The sequence below is a fragment of the Tiliqua scincoides genome, chromosome 5 (genome assembly GCF_035046505.1).
Source record: "Tiliqua scincoides isolate rTilSci1 chromosome 5, rTilSci1.hap2, whole genome shotgun sequence".
Lineage (NCBI taxonomy): Eukaryota > Metazoa > Chordata > Lepidosauria > Squamata > Scincidae > Tiliqua > Tiliqua scincoides.
Window position 1 is genome coordinate 123,800,117 of NC_089825.1, and position 20,047 is coordinate 123,820,163.

Genomic DNA, 20,047 nt, shown 5'->3' on the forward strand with positions numbered 1-20,047 from the left:
CCTCTTCATGTTCCAGTCTCTAGGCCTGCTGGAAACAAATGTCATCGCCTAGGCCAGGGGTCTCCAAACCCTGGCCCGGGGGCCAGATGCGGCCCGCAGCAAGCCTCTATTTGGCCCCCAACCAGCCTCTTGTCCCCTGAAAGCCTCTGGCCTACTTGGCCAAACATTACTGGAATTATGCTCTGGTTGCATCTGGTGGGTGTTCAAGAGCCAGAGAGGTTGAATGAATGAACCCATTAATTCATTTATTCACTCATCTAAGTTCCATCTCTAATTTATTTAATGAATTTTATATTTAAATTTTTTTTTCCGGCCCTCAACACCGTGCCAGATATTTGATACGGCCCTCTGGCCCAAAAGTTTGGAGACCCCTGGCCTAGGCCAACAGTTTCCAAACTCTCTGGCAGTTTAAGAACTGCTGTAAGTGCTTGCAGGAGGAGGGTGAAGGCAGAAGTACAATCTCACTACTGCCCAGGAGAAAAGAATTTTTTAAACTTACCCCTGGCAGCGCCAGCCTTCTAGAGCAGGGGTGTCAAACATAAGACTCGGGGGTCGGATACCCACGGAAGCTTTTTATCTGGCCCTCAGGCTCTCAGCTGCTGAGCATTGTTGAGGTGTTACTACTGAAAGGGCAGCCCCCACGAAAATTGGGCTCTCCTTTATCTTGAAATATGATAAAGATTTGCATGTTTTCTCTTCTGTCATTTGTAGTTAATGAATTCCTAAGTGGGGAAAAAGTGCTTATTTTTGGTTATGAGTTGTTTCCTGCCTAACAACATCACTTCTGGCTCTCAGCAGGCATCATGAATGTCACTTGGCCCTTGGTATGAACTGAGTTTGACACCCCTGTTCTAGAGGGTGCGGGAAGCCCATGGACCCCTCTTCAGGGCTCCCCAAATCTCAGAACATCTAAATATAGCTATCATGACCCACTTCAGGTTTCGCAATTGCAAATCTTATTTAAAAAAAAAAAAGAAAAAATGGGCACTTTGGTTTCATCACAAAAACCGGAAGTGTCTGTTTTTTCTCTTTTTTTTAGACTTTAACAGGCGGGGGAACCCTGCGGAGGGCTCCCCAGGCCCCCAAGACTGCAGCGCTGGCTGCAGGTAAGTTTTTTTTATTTTTTTAAATTTACCTGTCCTGACAGCAGCATGATCTTGGGGGTTGTGTTGCTGCTTCTGTCCCTCCGCAACAACTTGCCGTGCTTCCAACTGCCTTGTAGGAGTTTGGGAAGCTCTGCTATAAGGAAAATGGAACAGGGAGACAAGACAACAGACTCACAAGTAGCACAACCAAATGGGCAGAATGAAACTACTTTTACAAATTAAGAACACAATTAGAACATACAGACATCAAATGGTTGCGCAATATAAAAAAATTTTTCAGGCTCTCTCACAACCAAATACAGATGCAACCTTGTTATACACTGATTTTTTTATGCACGGATTTGACTCAACACAAATGAAAATAATGAGACTCAACCTGTACAATACAACTGTAATGCCTGAGGGCATCTGTGGTGGCTTGTGGTCACTAGTTTGTTCTTCCCTCTTTTGTTACATGCAGGTTGTTCGTATGGTGATCAGGCACCATGAAGAGCAGAAGCAGAAAGAGGAACGAGCCAAACGGGAGGAGCAGGCCAAGCTGCGCCGCATTGCCTCATCCATTGCCAAAGAGGTCAAGCAATTTTGGAGCAATGTAGAAAAGGTATCTGGGACTCCTGTTTTGCAACATGGAGGTAGCATGCAAGCCTTGTTAGTTTGGTCTGTCCATACTCAAGAGTACTGGAACCACCCCTCTGCATCGGTGTCTCCAGCAACCTATTGTGTATATCTAATATAACTTGCTTAGTGATTATAGGACTGCATGTTCAAACACTCTGCACTAGAACAATCTTGTCTTTAGATTTTGAGTGTGGATTTCCCGAGAAGCCTAGTTTTAGTTGCACCCCTTCATACTTTGTGTACAGTACTCTTTTATAGTAGTGGAACTATAGTAATGGAACATTTCAAAACTCCCCTTTACAATTTCATATTTTTACATTAAATTTGAATCATTGTCAAATATGTCTCTATTTATTACCAGCATAGGAAATTTAAGTTGAGCTCTTATGGTTGCAGAGAAAAGAGTAAGAGTGTATGGGCATTGTTGTTGAAGGTTTTACAAATACATGGAACTTTGAGTGGGCTTAGATGATGCCTTTAACTCAAGAGCAAGTTTCGGCAGCATCAGGTCCTGCAGATACTATTGAGACCTCACTTCTGAACCCTTCTTCCTCAGGTTGTCCAGTTCAAACAGCAATCACGTCTGGAAGAGAAACGAAAAAAAGCCTTAGACCTGCAACTGGATTTCATAGTGGGCCAGACTGAGAAGTATTCAGACCTGCTAACCCAGAGCCTCAATGAAACCCTTCCAGTTGCCAGCAAGACCAGTGGCTCCCATGCTGGCTCTACTGCCTCCAGTCCACCACCACCCAGTCATCTCACTGAAGATGAAGGTCAGAAACTGAAGACTTCCGTTCTCTGAATCTATCAGTCCCCAATCTGTCTTAGTCTGGCTCAACATTGATGCTTCTACTTGGAGTATATCCTATCTGCTAGTTGAGTGTTTTCCAAACTGTGTGTGGTCATGACCTGATGTGCAGTGGATTGCAACATGATGCTCAATGTTGTGTTGCGAAGCATTCATGAGAGCCTCTTGAGGCCCCTTCCGGTTTGCACCAGGCCTGAGACCCACTACATGGATTTCAGAATGTCTTAAGGAAGCAACCAAGATGACTTTTGGTATGCACCTGCAACTTCTGAGTTGCTTTTACAGGCATTTTGGAGCCCACAGAGGTCAATGGAGTGGGTTGCAGGCCCAGTGCAACCTGGAAGTGGCCTCCGGAGACTCCCAGGAATGCTTTTTGGTGCAGCATTGAGCATTGTGTCCTGACCCACTTTGGAGGATGAGGTGGGTCGCTAAAATGTTCGGGAACTGCTGTATTAGGCTTTTGTCTCTTAGAGATAATTTCATTGGATGGGGAAATTTCCATGTCCATTCCCTACCTCCACCTTACCAAACTTGGGCAGGATTGTATTCCCTTTTATATATCCTATCTAAGGTATGCGATCAACTCATTGATTCCTCTTTTAACAGATGGAGATTTCCAACCTCATGAGGAGTCGGATGATGAGGAAACTATTGAGGTGGAGGAACAGCAGGAAGGGAATGATTCAGAGACTCAGCAACGGGAGATTGAGCTTCTAAAGCAGGAGGGTGAACTACCCCTAGAAGAGCTGCTGCAGTCACTGCCCCCCCAGATCTTGGAGAACTCCTTCAGTGTATCTCCTTGTGCCTCTAGCTCCAACAGTGATGAAGAGGGGAAGGGTGACAGTGAAGAGGAAGAGGAGCAAGAGGAAAAAGAGACCTCCAAGAACCTAAAGGTGTGCTGCTGTTTTATGGACGGACCTTGGTTGATAAATCTGGGGGATGTGCATTTAGATTCTACAGCTAAAGAAATCCACATGCTAGAGTTTGGAAGTAGCAGTATCAGAAGTGCCAGCTTCCCCTTTGTTGTAATCTGTAGCTGACAAGCAAGCTACAGATTCCTGTGACTGGTTTAGTCAGTACATAGTCTTCTTATCCTTTGTCTGTCTATTGACAGTTCTTTCCTTGCTCTGTCCAGCAGGAGAAACCAAAGCCTGTTAATCAAAGGAATAAAAAACTGTGGAAACCTGATGAGGACGACGAAGAGTTTGCGGCCAATGAAGAGGAAGGTGAACATCTCTTTTAAGATGGGGTTAATTAAATATGCTGAGAATGGTGACAGGAAGCACTGGAACCACCTTACAGAAGTAACACAACTCCTGAGAGAATCCCTTTGGGTGGAGGCCTGTCGTTTGTACTCTGTTAAGTGCCGTATGCATGGGTGATGTTGTTTAAGAAACTCTGGTATAGTAAACTTTACTCTTTTAGCTGAAGATGAAGAGGAAACAATAGAGGCAGAAGAAAAATTGGAAGGAGATGTGGATCACAGCAAGGAATTGGATGATCTGGCGCATGAAGGTTCGGAGCCCAATTTTATGTATGTGTGTCAGAGTGATGGTGGAAGGATTAGGTTAGAATTTGCACTTGAGGATGTGAAAATTATTATTTGTATTACTAAGTAATTTCCGAACATCTGCTAGATCTGTGAACCATGATTTCCAGAATTTCTGCTCTAGATTAGAGGACTAAAGTAAGCACCTGCCCCAACTCTGTGCTATGTTTCTTGGAGTATCCTCCCCCCAAGAACATCTCCAGTAGCCCTGCAGTACAATATCTGAATTTATTGGCCAACCCTGTTTGCTGGTGAATTCAGTTTAGTCTGTGCTGGTGGTTTTCATGCATTCCCTCCAAACCATGGGAGAAAAAAACTAGAGGTGTAGATTTGAACTGATGTACTGGTTAGGGTGAACTCGACCAGCACTGGAGCAGTTCCCAAACTCTGATTTTCAACCAGCAACTGGGTCATTATAGAAGCAGAAGGCTACTATCATATAAATACAATATGGTCAGGGGAGCACTCCTCAGTGACTGTGGCTTTAACATGAAGCATTCTTTTCCTCTGGTAGGTGAGTTGTCTGTGGAGGAGTTGCTGCAGAAATATGCTGGTGCCTATGCCTCTGACTTTGAAATGGAGGAGTCGGATACTTCGTCTGAGGTCTCGGAGCCCAGCACTTCTGAATATGAGGAGGAGTCAGATGAAGAGGACAGCAGTAGCCAGTCAGGTATAAGAAAGTAGGGAAAGGCTCCTGAGACTTCAATATATAATGGAATCATGCTTAGGATGATGGCCGCGCTGCCTCAAAAATTGAGCACATTTTGCTGAGGCTTATAACTAGTGAGCTGCTATTCAGAGGGGATATAAAGTGGTTATCCTCAGGATACTTGAATTGGTTAGGACAGGTTGCTTACTTATGATGAGAGCTCCTGGAGTGGTTGTCTGTGTAGAGGCATGTAGAGTTCTGCTTCTGTGTAGAATTTAATGCAGTAGCATCTAGAGCAGTGTTTCTCAAACTGTGGGTCAGGACCCAGTAGGTGGGTCGCAAGCCAATTTCAGGTGAGTCCCCATTCATTTCAGTATTTTATTTTTAATGTATTAGACTTGATGCTGCCATGATATGAGACTGCATTTGGGGAAATGTTACAGACCTGTACTTCTAACAAGCTACTATGTATATTTTTTTTAACAGTGGTGGTCAGTGGCACTTATTCCTGGATAAATGTGGGTAGGACTGCAGCCTAGGATTGTTACAGTTTTTCCTGCTTGATGTTGTAACTTTCAGTCATGGCATCACTTCTGTGGATCCTGCCAGATTCTCATTCTAAAAAGTGGGTCCAGGTGCTAAAAGTGAGATCCACTGATCTAGAGCTTTGTCAAGCTTTCTGCTGTTGTGGAAAGAACACTCAATTCCTCAGTTCATTTGAAAATAAATCAGATTGTAGCATTTGAAAAGCAGTCCTAAAATTTGAAGCCAGATCTGTAGAGGGGATGGCCACTCAGAGAACAGGCCATGGTTTCTGGGCAGTTACATATAGTGAAAGCTAACTTTCTTCATAACACCTCTTCTTGCTTTGAGTGAAGAACTGCTGCACTTGGGCTGCCAGTGTCCACTGGCCTTATGAGTGTTCTGCTCATCTGAGTTGTCCTTTAAATGGGGTGGAGAAAATCACTTGTGTGAAGCAGCACCACTGTGCCTGCAGGCTGTGAAAAAAATGAGCACTGGAATTTCACTGTCTTCGTAAGGCAGGACTAAAACGGGCTTGGCAACATCACAGTGCTCCATGCAAAAGCCATTCCTTTTTGAACTCTGGTTTCTGAAGCAGGTGGGTGGAATGCCCATTCTTTGATTCTTTCCGTACAGAGAAGGAAGTTGTCAGGTAAGTCCCACCATTCTGTTCTGCAGACCAGCCTGCCCAGTTGAGACATCTGCTCTCAACCTTGTGGACATGGCATAGTTCTTTACCTTTACCACTTTGCTGTCTCTGTAGCGCCATAAGAACATAAGAACAACCCCACTGGATCAGGCCATAGGCCCATCTAGCACAGCTTCCTATATCTCACAGCGGCCCACCAAATGCCCCAGGGAGCACACCAGATAACAAGAGACCTCATCCTGGTGCCCTCCCTTGCATCTGGCATTCTGACATAGCCCATTTCTAAAATCTGGTGGTTGCACATAGACATCATGGCTTGTAACCCGTAATGGATTTTTCCTCCAGAAACATGTCCAATCCCCTTTTAAAGGCGTCCAGGCCAGATGCTGTTGCCACATCCTGTGGCAAGGAGTTCCACAGACCAACCACACACTGAGTAAAGAAATATTTTATTTTGTCCTCTCTCTCCCAACACTCAATTTTAGTGGATGCCCCCTGGTTCTGGTGTTATGTGAGAGTGTAAAGCATCTCTCTGTCCACTCTGTCCATCCCCTGCATAATTTTGTATGTCTCAATCATGTACCCCCTCAGGCACCTCTTTTCTAGGCTGAAGAGGCCCAAACGCCGTAGCCTTTCCTCATAAGGAAGGTGCCCCAGCCCAGTAATCATCTTAGTCACTCTCTTTTGCACCTTTTCCATTTCCACTATGTCTTTTTTGAGATGCGGCGACCAGAACTGGACACAATACTCCAGGTGTGGCCTTACCATCAATTTGCACAACGGCATTATAATATTAGCCATTTTGTTTTCAATACCTTTTCTAATGATCCCAAACATAGAATTGGCCTTCTTCACTGTCGCCGCACATTGGGTCGACGCTTTCATTGACCTGTCCACCACCACCCCAAGATCTCTCTCCTGATCTGACCCAGACAGCTCAGAACCTATCAGCCTGTATGTGAAGTTTTGATTTTTTGCCCCAATGTGCATGGCTTTACACTTATTGACATTGAAGTGCATCTGCCAGATTTAAGAGTGGAACACCTCTCATTCTCGCAGTGGAGGATGAAATTGCTCTAATGGAATGCTCTTCAAAAGGACAGATGGTTCCTTTCTGCCTAACTGTTAAGCCAAATAAGATAGTCTTAGGACGCAATTCTAACCCCTTATGTCAGTGTTTTCCAGCACTGATATAATGGCAATGCAGCTCTGAGGTAAGGGAACAAACATTCCCTTTGGGGAGGCCTCTGTGAGTGACACCTAACTGCAGGATGCAGCACATGTCCCATTGGCACTGCTATTGCAGTGCTGGAAAGCACTGACATAAGGGGTTAGGATTGCACCCTCAGTTTGCAATGTTACATGTAAAGACTTAACAAAGAGCAAGTCTCATTGAACACAATGGGATTTCCTTCCAAGTGTACATGTATAGGATTGCACTGTTATGCACCCAGTAGGCAAGATGCTGGGTGGAAGCATTTTTACCCCTCGGGGCCCCTGGTAACAGATGATAAACCTGTTTGCCCAGGATGATGCCCAGAATGCGGCGGCTCGTGTAGTTGCTGGAGGTCAGTGGTTTGACTCTGTCACACCGCTGCACTGGCTGCCGAATCGTTTCCGGGCTGAATTCAAGGTGCTGGTTTTGTCCTTTAAAGCCCTAAATGACTTGGGACCAGCGTATTTGAGAGACCGCCTTCTCCCATATAGTCCAGTCCGTTCTCTGAGGTCATCAGAGGGGGCTCTGTTGATTGTGGCACCATTAAGAGAGGTGAAGGGGATGGCGGCCCGAAACGGCCTTCTTGGTGGTGGCATCTAGATTATGGAACTCTCTCTCCTTTGAATTGAGGACAGCCTCCTCACTATTAACTTTCCTACAAGGCCTGAAGACTTTTTATTTAGGAAAGCCTTTGAGACCTTATAATGGCTGTTTATATTAATTTAATTTTTTTACTGTGCATTTTATTGCTGACTGCTGTGTATTTTATATTGTTTGTTTTTTAATTGTTTTATAATGTTTTTATCTATATTTTATATTGTATTTTAATCTATTGATTGTGAGCTGCCTTGGGTGCCCTTTAGGGAGAAAGGCAGAGTATCAATCAATCAATCAATCAATCAAATAAATAAATGATACAGTTGTATAAATATTGGAGGAAATAATTTGTTTAACATCTAGTATGTGCAGACTTCAGTCTCGCAAACTGGATTTTGAAGGAACACAGACATTGACCAGTGTCAGCACAATTTATCCAGATGAAATCTGACCCTTCAATTTACAGAAAAATGCGGAACACAATACACTGGCCTTCTGTTTCAAAGTAACAAATTGGAAAACCCTGTCTTGAGAGTGAGACGGGTAGGTTGATTGTAATCATAGAATCAAACCAAAGAAAACTTCATGGTGGGTCAGAAGGTTTGAGAGATGGATAACAGGTAAGGAAAAGTTTTGAAGACACTTTTGACAAAAGGTATAAAAAGACAGGTGTGCATTACTGGACAAAAGCAGAGGTGGCGCAAATGTGAATTTTTAGGAAAGGATTGGATAAGCCTGGAAACCTAAGATGAAAGCTATAACAAGCTATAGCTATAAAGCTATAATCAAAGGTGTTTTTAAGAGAGAGGTTCTCTGGGGGAAGTTGTTAGAAATTGGATAGATGAAGAAATGTTTCCGCTTATAAAGTTTATAAAGCCCCCGCCCCGGACACTGGCCAGCATTGGATACTCCAAACTATTAGAATCAGAGAGCTGAGACGGTAATGCAGTAATCAAGGGAATGAAGGAATCATCAATCAAGGGAGGGCACCAGGATGCAGGTCTCTTGTTATCAGGTGTGCTCCCTGGGGCATTTGGTGGGCCACTGTGAGATACAGGAAGCTGGACTAGATGGGCCTATGGCCTGATCCAGTGGGGCTGTTCTTATGTTCTTATCCTTGACTGTGAGACTTGGCAGAAATAGGAGTACAAGGTATTTGCCCTCTGGCATATGTTGTGAAGCAGAACTTTATTTAGCGCCACTGTGTTATCAAGATGCCATCTGGGTTGCACATCTTTATTCCAGTGAAGATCCTGGTAATTAGTGGGAAAGGAAATCCTTTTCAAGGAACCAAGCATGCATCTTATGGACTCCTGACCTGTTTACAATAATGTCAAAATTATTGCCATTTTGACTATTGGCAATTTGACATTTTGTAGAGTGTAAGTTGTCTGAGTTCAGTGCTCCATTTATGAGTAATTTCGTTGTCTCTTGTATTGAGGAAGTCTGCCAAGTTGTTCATTGTTTTAGTTAGCTGAATGGCTGTTGGTGTGACATGATGCTTGTTGTGCTAGTGCCAAATACCATACCCTGGAGAGCATATGTTCCTAGACTCAAGGCCCCCTTGTTTATGCAGAGCACTGCTGTAATTCACGGCCTTTCAAAAATTGAAGGGAAGATCTTGGGCATTCTAGAAATGGTGAGAAACTGTAAGGCATTGATGTGAACTATGTGTAAATCAGGCTTCATTTATCTTGAGAGCTGCAGTGAGTTCTCCAGCTCTATATGGAAATATTAATGTTTATGGTTCTCGGCGTGGCTTGAGATGGGAAGGCACACCTCCAAAGAAATTCTTGGGAAGAATCTGCGAGTGCAGAGAATGCAAGGTCAGATTTGAAATGGCTGAGGATATGATTGGGCTGAAATATACCAAGAGATGGAAATGAGAGGTTAAAATTTCTTGCTTTCAGAATGACAGTCTCAGAGTGATTTTTGTCATGATGCTTCTGAGGTGGTGGTCAAAAAGGAACTGAGGGATTTGACCTTGTCCCAACTCTTGAAATACAGGGAGTGGACAGGGTCTCCCTGTCCAAAGGAACAGGCAGCATGCTGTGGCTTCTGAGGTTGTCTCTGCACATGCAGAGAGCCCCACTGCATGTGATTGCATAGAGACCATGAAAACAAACTGTGGCTCCCAAACTGGGGTGGTTGTGCTATTCAAACACTTGATTGCTTGTAAGAAATCAAACAATGGCAGCAGTCTCATTTCTATCCCGCACCCACCTTTGTTTCCCACTGACAAGCCTGGCAAAGATAATTTCCTTGTTGCAGTGATTCTAAAGGACAAGTATGCATCTCCCTCACATCAGCTGCATTATGGGAAGAGGGCGTAGTGGGAGCTACCAAAGAAAGAAAAACTGAAATCTTATAGAGACAGCACGGGAGTTGATTTTGAAGGAGCCTGGGGATTAAGGTTCTAACAAACAGGGCCAGTTAGGGTTCATCTGGAAGCAGGGATTATGCATAAATAAGGAGTGCATTTTATCTCTTCATTTGTAAAACTGGGGAGTGTCAGGTTAGATTACTCATACAGATACCCTTAAAACCTTGGGGGCTTCTGATTTAAAGTTAAAGGAAAAAATTGTTTAGCTGCTTTTTGTAGGGTTGAAGATGGGATCAGATAGTGCCTTTTTGTCCTAATTTTGGTGCTTTTCCTTCCAGATTCCACAGAAGAGGGGGAGAGTGAGCAGGTTGAGAGTGAAGATGATGTCATTGAAGAAGAGCAGGAAAAAGCTTCAGTAAACCAGGAAGAAGACTTTGGTGTTGAATATCTGTTGAAGCATGATGAGGATCATGGTGGTGAGGGGGAGAACGATTCTACTCCAGCTCCGGGTCCCAAGAAGGAGATCACAGACATAGCAGCCGCAGCAGAGAGCTTGCAACCCAAAGGCTATACCTTGGCTACTACACAGGTGAGATGTGGGGAATCTTTTGGAGCCAATGGTTTAGAATTAGAGGTAAGTCGGATGAGTTATTATCTTTTGCCCATGCAGGTCAAGACACCCATTCCCTACTTGCTCCGTGGGACTCTGCGAGAATATCAACACATTGGCTTGGACTGGTTGGTCACTATGTATGAAAAGAAACTGAATGGCATTTTGGCTGATGAGATGGGGCTTGGCAAAACGATCCAGACCATCTCATTGCTGGCACATTTGGCCTGCGAAAAGGGTGAGTGGGGGTCTTTGAGAGGAGGAGGAATGGTGAGAATAGACTTCGTGCAAGAGAGAGGGAGCAACTGATCTGTTAAAACACCAAAGTTGTGGAGTGCTGAGGTTCGGATACTTTGTACTGCTGTACTCGTGCCTCCCTTGTTGGTAACCTGGCTTTAATATATTTCTTTGTGGACTGAATGAGTTATGGAAAGCAAGCTCTGGAGTAGACAGAGCTGGATTGTATGTAGTATGTGGCTGACAGGTGAATTGCAGTGGCATCCTTGGTCTCTAGAAGCATATAAACTTCTCTGTTCATGTGCTCCTGCAGGCAGTTGGGGCCCCCATCTGATCATTGTCCCTACCAGTGTGATGCTGAACTGGGAGATGGAGATCAAGCGCTGGTGCCCCAGTTTCAAGATTCTCACATACTATGGGGCTCAGAAGGAGCGTAAGCTAAAGCGACAGGTGAGGGGGGTTTGATCTTTGGAGCAGAAATTAAAGAAAAGTTTTGTGTCTCCCAGTACAAATCACTTAAACCCTTCAGTTAAATGTAAGAAAATAGCTTTATGATGGGAAAAAGGAAAGGGCAGATATAATTTTCTATCAAGAAATATACTATGTTTTATGGATTTTTCACTTCTTAGATAGTTTTTAAAGGTGCTATTTATTACTTTATTTCTAAACCTAGATATAAAGGGGAAAGTGATCTAGCTGATAATAAATTAAGTTGGAAACTAAAGGCAGTTGTAAAAGATAAGAATGGGAGCTGAATTTGATTTCAAAGGGCTATTGGACTCATTACTTTAACTGTGTATGAATGAAGTGTGGGTTTGGTAGGCTATTATGCTAATGAAGAGGCAATACTGTGTTTTTAGAGAAAGTGAAAAGTGATTGTAATGTAGATTTTCATCCATATCTACCTATAGGAAGATGTAAGTTAGCAAATAGAATTCCAGAAAAGCTTGGAAAATGGCTAAAGGATTGGAGTGTATGGGACACTTGACATCTTATGAATCTAGGGGATAGAAATTGCCTCATGTTGTCCTCTCAAGTATAAATAGAACTCCAATGTGAATCATATGTGGTATCTCTATTTTGGGAAAAACCTGAGTGTGAATTGGATCATTCTCTAGTGTTTGTATGCCCAGGCAACTATCAAAGATAGCATATTGAAAAGTTTTGATCACTGAATTACGGGGGAGGCCCATATCCATGTATCCACGGTATCACTTATCCACAGATTGGGGATTTGTGGCCCCCCCATGTGCCCTCTTCAGAGGCGATCTCCTTTCCCCTTGCCTCCAGAGGGTCTTCTGAGCCCCACAGAGGCTGTGTGTGTCTGCCTGCAGCTTCTGTGGGCTTTAGAATTACGATTCCAAGGGAAAAAACTTACTTTTTTCCTGGCAAAACCGGAAGTAACTTTTTTCCATTGGAACCATCATTCTCAGGCTCGTGGAGGCGCACAGCCTCTGTGGTGCTCAGAAGGATCCTCCGGAGGTGAGGGGAGCAGGGTTGGTGGGAGGCGTCCCTCATATCAAGGTCTGCCCAACTGGAAATTGCCTTCAATATAATCTACAAGAAAGTTGCATATCAGGTGCTAGCAATAATGGAAATGAACAAAAACTTGTAGAAGAAATGGTGTTGATTTAGGAACAAAATGGTCTCAGTTTATAGATTGACTAGGGAGACATCTTTGTCTTTGTAGGGGAGTGTCTCCCTGAGGCAGGATAGAGAATGGAATATGGAGCTTCTGGCTTATTGGCCACATTTTAATCCCGCACTGTCTGTATCCAGGGTTGGACAAAGCCCAATGCCTTCCATATCTGCATCACTTCATACAAGCTGGTCCTGCAGGACCACCAGGCCTTCCGACGCAAGAATTGGAAGTATCTTATCCTAGATGAAGCTCAGAATATAAAGAACTTCAAATCCCAACGTTGGCAGTCTTTGCTAAATTTCAACAGGTATGGAGTGTACAGTGTTGCACTAAGGACAGAATAGGAAGCAGTGTTCTCCAGTAAAGTTCTCACTCTCCTATCAAATCTTTGTTCTAGTCAGAGGCGGCTGCTGCTCACTGGAACTCCTCTCCAGAACAGCCTGATGGAGTTGTGGTCCCTCATGCACTTCCTGATGCCCCATGTCTTCCAGTCACACCGTGAATTCAAGGAGTGGTTTTCCAACCCACTGACAGGCATGATTGAGGGTAGCCAGGAGTACAATGAAAACCTGGTCAAAAGATTGCACAAGGTGAGCCAGATGGGATGCCATACGCTGAAATTACACAGAAGGTTCATGCGGTAGGAAGAGATTTGGGACTTAAGGTTTTATGCCTCTGTCCTGCTGTTAACAGGTGCTGCGGCCCTTTCTCCTGCGGAGGGTAAAAGTGGATGTAGAAAAGCAAATGCCAAAGAAATACGAACATGTCATCAAGTGCCGGCTCTCCAAGCGCCAGCGTTATCTCTATGATGACTTTATGGCTCAGGCTACGTAAGTATGAAAAATGAATTGCTGGAAAGCTCGGTGTGTGGATGCATGTGCAGGCTGGGAGCCAGGATTGTCAGGCTCTCTGTGAGGAGGGTATGAAGTAGTTACCAGGATCAGGATGACTAGATTCTGACCTGAGGAAGGGAACTGGGATCCTGAGAAATAACCCCAGGGTTTGCTCTCAGGGTTTGCTTCCTTTTGTCCCCATTTCTTCCACATTCCTTTTCCGCCTTGAGATCTGTAATGATAATCTTTTGTACCTCTGGGTATGGCTGATGCTCTGTGACTGGTTTCCCTTTCAGCACCAAGGAGACATTGGCAACTGGGCACTTCATGAGTGTCATCAACATCCTGATGCAGCTCCGCAAGGTCTGCAATCACCCCAACCTGTTTGACCCGCGGCCCATCCATTCGCCATTTATCACCGAGGGTATTTGCTTCAACACAGCTTCCCTTGTGCTGCATGCCCTTGACAACAACCCTTTTCAGGCAGGTGCTCCCCCACTGGACTGGTGGGACAGTGAAGTTGCTCCATTTGGGGTCACCAGGGTGGAGGTGACATCTTCCTTTGGGGACAGATAAAATTGAGCAGGTGGGAATAGCTAGGTGAAGTATTGGTCTGGCTCTCATTTCTGGAATGTGGACCTTGTGTCTTACAGAATGTGGACTTGGGCATTTTCGATTTGATCAACTTGGAGGGCCGTGTGTCCCGTTACGAGACGGACACGTTCCTACCCAAGTGGAAGGTGACAAGGAAACTGATTGAAGAGATTGCTGAATCTCCTGATCCTCCTCCCAGACCCAAACCAGTCAAGATGAAAGTGAACAGGTACCTATGACCCTTCTCCTCTCCTCAGTGGACAGCTTCAAATCTCTTGTCCTTGTAGTCCCAGGAGTCCTACAAAGGCACTCTTCCTCTGCCCTGAATTCCGCAGCCCTGGGAGGTGGGAAACTTTCTGGATGAAGGAGGAAGAGGCTAACATAAAGAAAAGAAGCTTATGCTTCTACAGATTTATGTATTATGTATTAAGTATATACATAATCCATTATACATTATGTATACATACAGACTTGCATAGCAAAAAGACTGGCTTGTGGTCAGGGACACCTGCAACCAGTGAGTTCCTAGGATATTCCCCTGACTAAAGTGGGACAGCAAAGTATTCTTGATTGAGCTCTGGCTCATGAGGGCTGCTATCAAGTATGGAGATTTTACATAGCAAGGGAGGGGAGAGCCACCTTGGGTACCCTTCAGGGAGAAAAGTGGGATATAAAATAAATGCCCAGTACTTGAGGATATCTCTTTCCCTATCTCTCTTTCAGAATGCTGCAGCCTGTCCCTAAGCCAGAGAACCGTACTGTGGTGCTGGTGAACAGTCCTCGTCCTGCAACCCCCCTACACAGACCCATAGCCCCTGTGCTTCCAGATTCACTGACATCTGCTCTAACCCCTATCCAGCACCCAGGTCCGGTCTTGCCAGGGCCTGTCCAGCCCCCCACACTTCCTGTCTCAGTCTCTCTCCCTGTCCCTGTGCCCATCCCTATCCCCTCCTCACCAGTGACCATGTCGATATCAGTGCCTCCTTCTGCCAGACCACAGACGCCAACTCTAGTGCCTACCCTGAGCCAGAATAGCACAGCTGCTGCCCTGCTGCAGGCGCAGACCTCTGCTCCACAGGGTAAGGCTCAGGTGTGTGGGGAGAAGAATATCAACACTCTTAAGTTGAGCACCAGCTTTAAAGTTTTTCTCTGAACTGAAGCTATTAAACCTCTAGCTCTCCTGACTGCAGAGAAAATTGTGCCCCTTTTCTGTAGCAAAGTAGCTGCAACTAGATACTTCCATATGGCTGGAAGGTGATGGGTACTTCTGGGAAGGGCTAGTGAAGGGTTAAAGATGGAAGTGTGACAAACTCTCCCTTTCTGTCACATTTAGATTTTTGTTTATAATCTCTGTTTATGGGAATAGGTATAGACCTGATGTCCCTATTTGTCTCTAACCATCTGTTCTTTTTCCACAGTCCTGCCCATGGCGATGACTACAGCTCAACTGGTTCCAAACAGTCCCCAGCCCCTTCTACCACCACCTCCTATAGCTACCACTACCACAACCATCTCCTCACTTAAGTCCGGTGCAGTGTCAACCCTTGTGGGACAGCAGCAGCAGCCGCCCATGGACCCACTGGGCCTGCCCTCTGTGGGGCAACAGCAGCCATCTGTTGACCCACTGGGCCTGCCTTCTGTGGGGCAACAGCAGCCACCTGTGGACCCACTGGGTGTGCCCCCTGTGGGGCAGCTGCAGCCTGTGGACCCACTGGGTGTGCCCCCTTTGGGGCAGCAGCATCTGCCCGCCAGCACGCTGAGCACACCCCCTTTGGGGCAGCAGCATCTGCCCGCCAGCACGCTGGGGCTGGGCACACCCCCTTTGGGGCAGCAGCATCTGCCCGCCAGCACACTGGGCACACCCCCTGTGGGGCAGCAGCATCCTCCCACCAACGCACTTGGCACACCCCCTGTGGGGCAGCAGCATCCTCCTGCCAATACACTCGGCATGCCCCTTGTGGGGCAGCAGCACCCTCCTACTAACACACTTGGCATGCCTGCTATGGGGCAGCAGCAATCCCTCAGCACCTTGGGTATAACCCCCATGGGGCAGCAGCAATCCCTCAGCACCTTGGGTGTGACCCCCATGGGGCAACCACAATCCATCAGCACCTTGGGAGTGTCCCCTGTGGGGCAGCAGCAGCCTACGACTCTCTTGGGCCCAGCCCCTACAGCCCAGCAGTCCACCAGCACCATGAGTACAGGCACAATTGGAGGCATGATGAAGCCTGTCAGCATTCATTCTGCTGTATCAACCTTGCCTGGCTACAACTTTGCAACTGCGGGAGGCCTGCAACAACGGTTCTTGCTTTCCCCAGATATGCAGGCCCGATTACCTTGTGAGTATTGAGGCTAGCGGGAAATAGAGTGTGTGATGGTTGTCTTCGTAGCTGACTGTCTCTTTCACCACAGCAGGTGAAGTGGTCAGTATTGGACAACTTGCTTCTCTGGCTAACCGACCTCTTCAGAGTGCCCCAGGCAGCAAACCCCTTACCTTCCAAATCCAGGGCAACAAGCTGACCTTGACAGGGACCCAAGTGCGCCAGGTCACTATGCCTCAGCCAGCCCGACAGCTGCCAAGTAGGTAAACCCCAGTGCCCCATTGTCCCAGTGACATCCCTGTCCATTTGGTCCTGTAAGAGCCTAATGCAGTGGTTCTCAAACTTCTGGGGAGATCTACTGATTTACGTCTTTGCGGGGGAGGGGTTGAAGGTGGCGACATAATCCCCAGGGTTCTGTTCTTTTTCCCCAGGATTGCATCACAAAGGGGGGGGTGCTTGCACTTACAGAAGGCTTGGGGGAGCAGCAGGAGGTGTGGGGAGTCCTGCATAGCCCTCCACAGGGCTTCCTGAGGCTTAGTATGTTCCAAAAAGTGAGCCCAAGCCACCTAGTTGTGTTTGCAAACCAGAAATGGTTTGCGCTCGCTTTTTTAACATTCTAAGCCTTGGGGAGCCCTGTGGAGGGCTGTTCCCTTAAAGGGACGGGGGAATCTTATATGAGCTGGTGGGTCACAATCCACCAGTTTGAGTACCGCTGGCTTAGTGGCATGAGCTTTGCATGATGTGTGTGTTGAACTATTGAAACAGTGAGTGGGGGGTTATTACATTTTTAAAAGTCTCAACATACAAAGCTAGCATGTTGTGGAGTGGGTTCTAGTTTTAAAGTGTAGGGAGCTCTTTATTTTGAGGAAGCATTTTACTTATCATCTGCAGTCTGAAATGAATTGGTCCAGCAACAGAAAACATAATGTGAGCTTGACAATTTGTGTTTTGTCTTTTATATTCCTCTGGCCTTATTTTTTGCACAAATGTTGTAGCTTGCTGGGACCTACTCCAGAGACCCTTAAAATTTGAGTGCTGTAAAATAAAACTTTTCATGAGCAACTTAGAGCCCAATCCTATGCATGTCTACTCAGAAATCTCCCATTAGAGTCAATGGGGCTTACTTCCAGGAAAGTGTGGCTAGGATTGGGCTGTTAGTGCCCTATTCTGTGTCTCTTCGCTCTTCACACACCAAAAAACAATGGGAAGATGTTGCTTTTTGCTGTCTCGGAGAACTTCCTAACCCACTATTGTCTGAACTTTTCAACCGTTTTTGCTCTTGTCTTTTGCTTTTGCTTGGGTTCGCCTGAGGATTAGAACTGAAAAGATGTAGGCCCTCAAATACGTTGAAAACATTGTAGTATAAACATGTGGGAAATCAGTAACACCAGATCATGTCCTTCAAGGGCATGTGAGAAATTTTTAAAATATGTACTCCACCCATCTGCGCAGTCCCTCTAAGCTCCTGATGCCTGTCTTTGTGAGTCATCTGGTGACCCGAGGGATACAGAAAACTCTAGAGCCTTACCTGGAATAGAGAACCACTGTTTCTTTGGTGGGCTCTCAGCAGGATGGCTTACATATGTACATGAAGCATTTCTACCATCTTCCAGCAAAACAGGGAACCAAGTTGGTACAGTAATTCTCTCTTTCTCTCCCCTTCCCTTTTCCTTCTAGGGAATGTAGTTCACCTGGTGTCCGCTGGGGGGCAACATCACATCATCAGCCAACCTGCACAGGTGGCTTTGATTCAGGCCATGGCCCAGCAGGCTGGGCAGGCTCCAGTTGGAGTGCAGGCTATGCCAGGCCACCAGCCCCCCACTATCCTTCCCGGCCCAACTACCAGCACGGCCGCTGCAGCTGTTGCCTCCACGGCAACCATCAGCGTTCCCATAGCTGCCACTCAAGGTCAGTGAATACCACAGCTGGAGAACCAGAGTTCCTAGGTTTTTATCTCTTGCTCTAGGAGGGAAATTTGGTTTAGTAGGTTGACAGGCTGGGTGCCAGGACCCCTAGGATTTCTTGGTCCAGTAAATTTCCCGCCTGTGCCCTCAGCTGTTTTTCCTTATCCTCTTGTTTCATTATTCTGTGTATTCTCCTTATTCTGTATCTTTTTACTCAATTAGCTGCTAGCTGTCTGCTTCCCTTTTGGTGCTAAAATGTCAAATATTAGTAACTAGAAGGGACACTACATGCTATGGCAGTTGAGATCCAGCATCTTATCACCTTCATTGCCTCCACAGTGCCCTCCTCGGCAGTGAACAGTTCTGGCGTGGTAAAGATCGTAGTGCGTCAAGCCCCTCGAGATGGTCTGGTGTCCCCCTCACCTGGCCCTCAGCAGCCACCTCTGCGTCCTGCAACACCAACAACTGCCACTGCTCTGCCTGGCTTGCCAGCAGCCATCATGGTCCAACGAGCTCCGCTCCCTGTGAATCCTGTGCCACCAGTTAGACTGCCCACTCAGCCACTGGTACCAGTGAGAGCACCCACACCAGCTCCCTTGCAGGCCCTCGTGAGGCCCATGCTGCGAATGGTACAGGCACCAAGTCCCAGCATGGAGCAGCAGCTGGGTAAGTCTGTTTCCTAATGCCCAGTGAAGGGCTTCAGGTAGCTGAAATGGCACTAGGATTAGAAAACTGTTTCAGATTCCTAATTACTGGCCTCACAGTTCTGTGAGACACCATCAACATTGTTAGAACAGGTACCTGAAATTGGGTTCCCCCTCCCTGTTCCACAGGAAGAATACTTGGAATGTTAAGGCTCCAGCTCCCAATTCCTAATTGCTGAGAAGCCATATCAGCAGTTCTTGTAGGACTTCGTGTTTCTTTCTAGTTACAGCTTCTCCGCCTCCCACAGTGGCTCCGTTTGGTGTTGCCCCAGCTGCCACTATTGCCGCGAGCACCTCCCCTACCATGGCTCCCCTGCCCATCTCAAACCCAGTGCCCAAGGAGGAACCAGAGATGTTAATGTTGCGCTCCACAACACCCACACCACCTCCCCCTTCTGTCCTGGCCACGAGGCCTAGACGCCAACCACCTCCTCCACCCCGCTCACCCTTCCATCTGGTGAGTTGCACAGTCAGAGCTTGGGTGGGGGTTGTGGAGTGGAGTAGCCAAGAGGGTGATAGAGTTGGTGGAACAGCAGGGCTCAAATTCACCCTTCACTTTTCCCTTTCTCTGGGCTGAAGGAATCACTTGAAGAGAAGCGGAAGAAGCAGAAAGAAGAGCGCCTTGACCGGCTTTTCCGCCTCAACGAGCAGCACTGCAATCTTGTGCCCATTTACGGTGCCGAGGTGCTACACTTCTGCACCCTTTTTCCTCCTGCTCCCACCTCCTGGGAGGAGGAGGAGGAGAAAAGTGAGGAGCAGGCGGTGGCAGCCCAGGACATAGAACCAAAGGGCTGGAAAGGGGCTTGCTACACAAACTGCTATGCAGCCCAAGTACAAAGGGACTCCCATCACCTTGAGGCCTACTGGCAGCGGGCAAAGACTTTGGCTCAGGCTATCTTGACACCCCAGCAGCGAATCGAGCAACTAACAGACATTATTGAAAGGTAACACTCCCTGGAACTTAGAAATTGGGGGAAGGGAGTGGCAGGCAAGCGAGGGGGTGCAGGGGTGCACTCCAGGTTTCCTGAATGTTCCTCGAAGTTCTGCCTCCCATTTCCATTCCAGCTTTAATCCCTCAAGAGAAACCCAGGAATACCCTCTCTGCTGTCTGAGGGTGTCTTGGTACCTCCATTGCTGTTCTCAGTCTTCACTTCTTTCTCTACAG

The 20,047-nt window shown here is 46.5% G+C and overlaps 1 protein-coding gene across 2 annotated transcripts in view; it reads left to right on the top strand.

Moving 5' to 3' along the window:
* SRCAP (Snf2 related CREBBP activator protein) overlaps positions 1-20,047 on the top strand; it is a 30,687-nt gene that overhangs the window by 1,018 nt on the left and 9,622 nt on the right. For both annotated transcript variants that reach the window (XM_066628948.1, XM_066628949.1), the window contains exons 4-24: positions 1,567-1,707; positions 2,281-2,497; positions 3,139-3,425; positions 3,671-3,758; positions 3,958-4,047; positions 4,596-4,751; positions 10,376-10,626; positions 10,708-10,885; positions 11,198-11,334; positions 12,664-12,833; positions 12,924-13,116; positions 13,220-13,356; positions 13,656-13,842; positions 14,013-14,182; positions 14,677-15,032; positions 15,372-16,292; positions 16,366-16,533; positions 17,952-18,182; positions 18,518-18,844; positions 19,107-19,339; positions 19,462-19,826. In XM_066628948.1, coding sequence (XP_066485045.1) covers positions 1,567-1,707; positions 2,281-2,497; positions 3,139-3,425; positions 3,671-3,758; positions 3,958-4,047; positions 4,596-4,751; positions 10,376-10,626; positions 10,708-10,885; positions 11,198-11,334; positions 12,664-12,833; positions 12,924-13,116; positions 13,220-13,356; positions 13,656-13,842; positions 14,013-14,182; positions 14,677-15,032; positions 15,372-16,292; positions 16,366-16,533; positions 17,952-18,182; positions 18,518-18,844; positions 19,107-19,339; positions 19,462-19,826 — 5,003 coding nt within the window. The remainder of the gene's footprint in view (positions 1-1,566; positions 1,708-2,280; positions 2,498-3,138; positions 3,426-3,670; positions 3,759-3,957; positions 4,048-4,595; positions 4,752-10,375; positions 10,627-10,707; positions 10,886-11,197; positions 11,335-12,663; positions 12,834-12,923; positions 13,117-13,219; positions 13,357-13,655; positions 13,843-14,012; positions 14,183-14,676; positions 15,033-15,371; positions 16,293-16,365; positions 16,534-17,951; positions 18,183-18,517; positions 18,845-19,106; positions 19,340-19,461; positions 19,827-20,047) is intronic.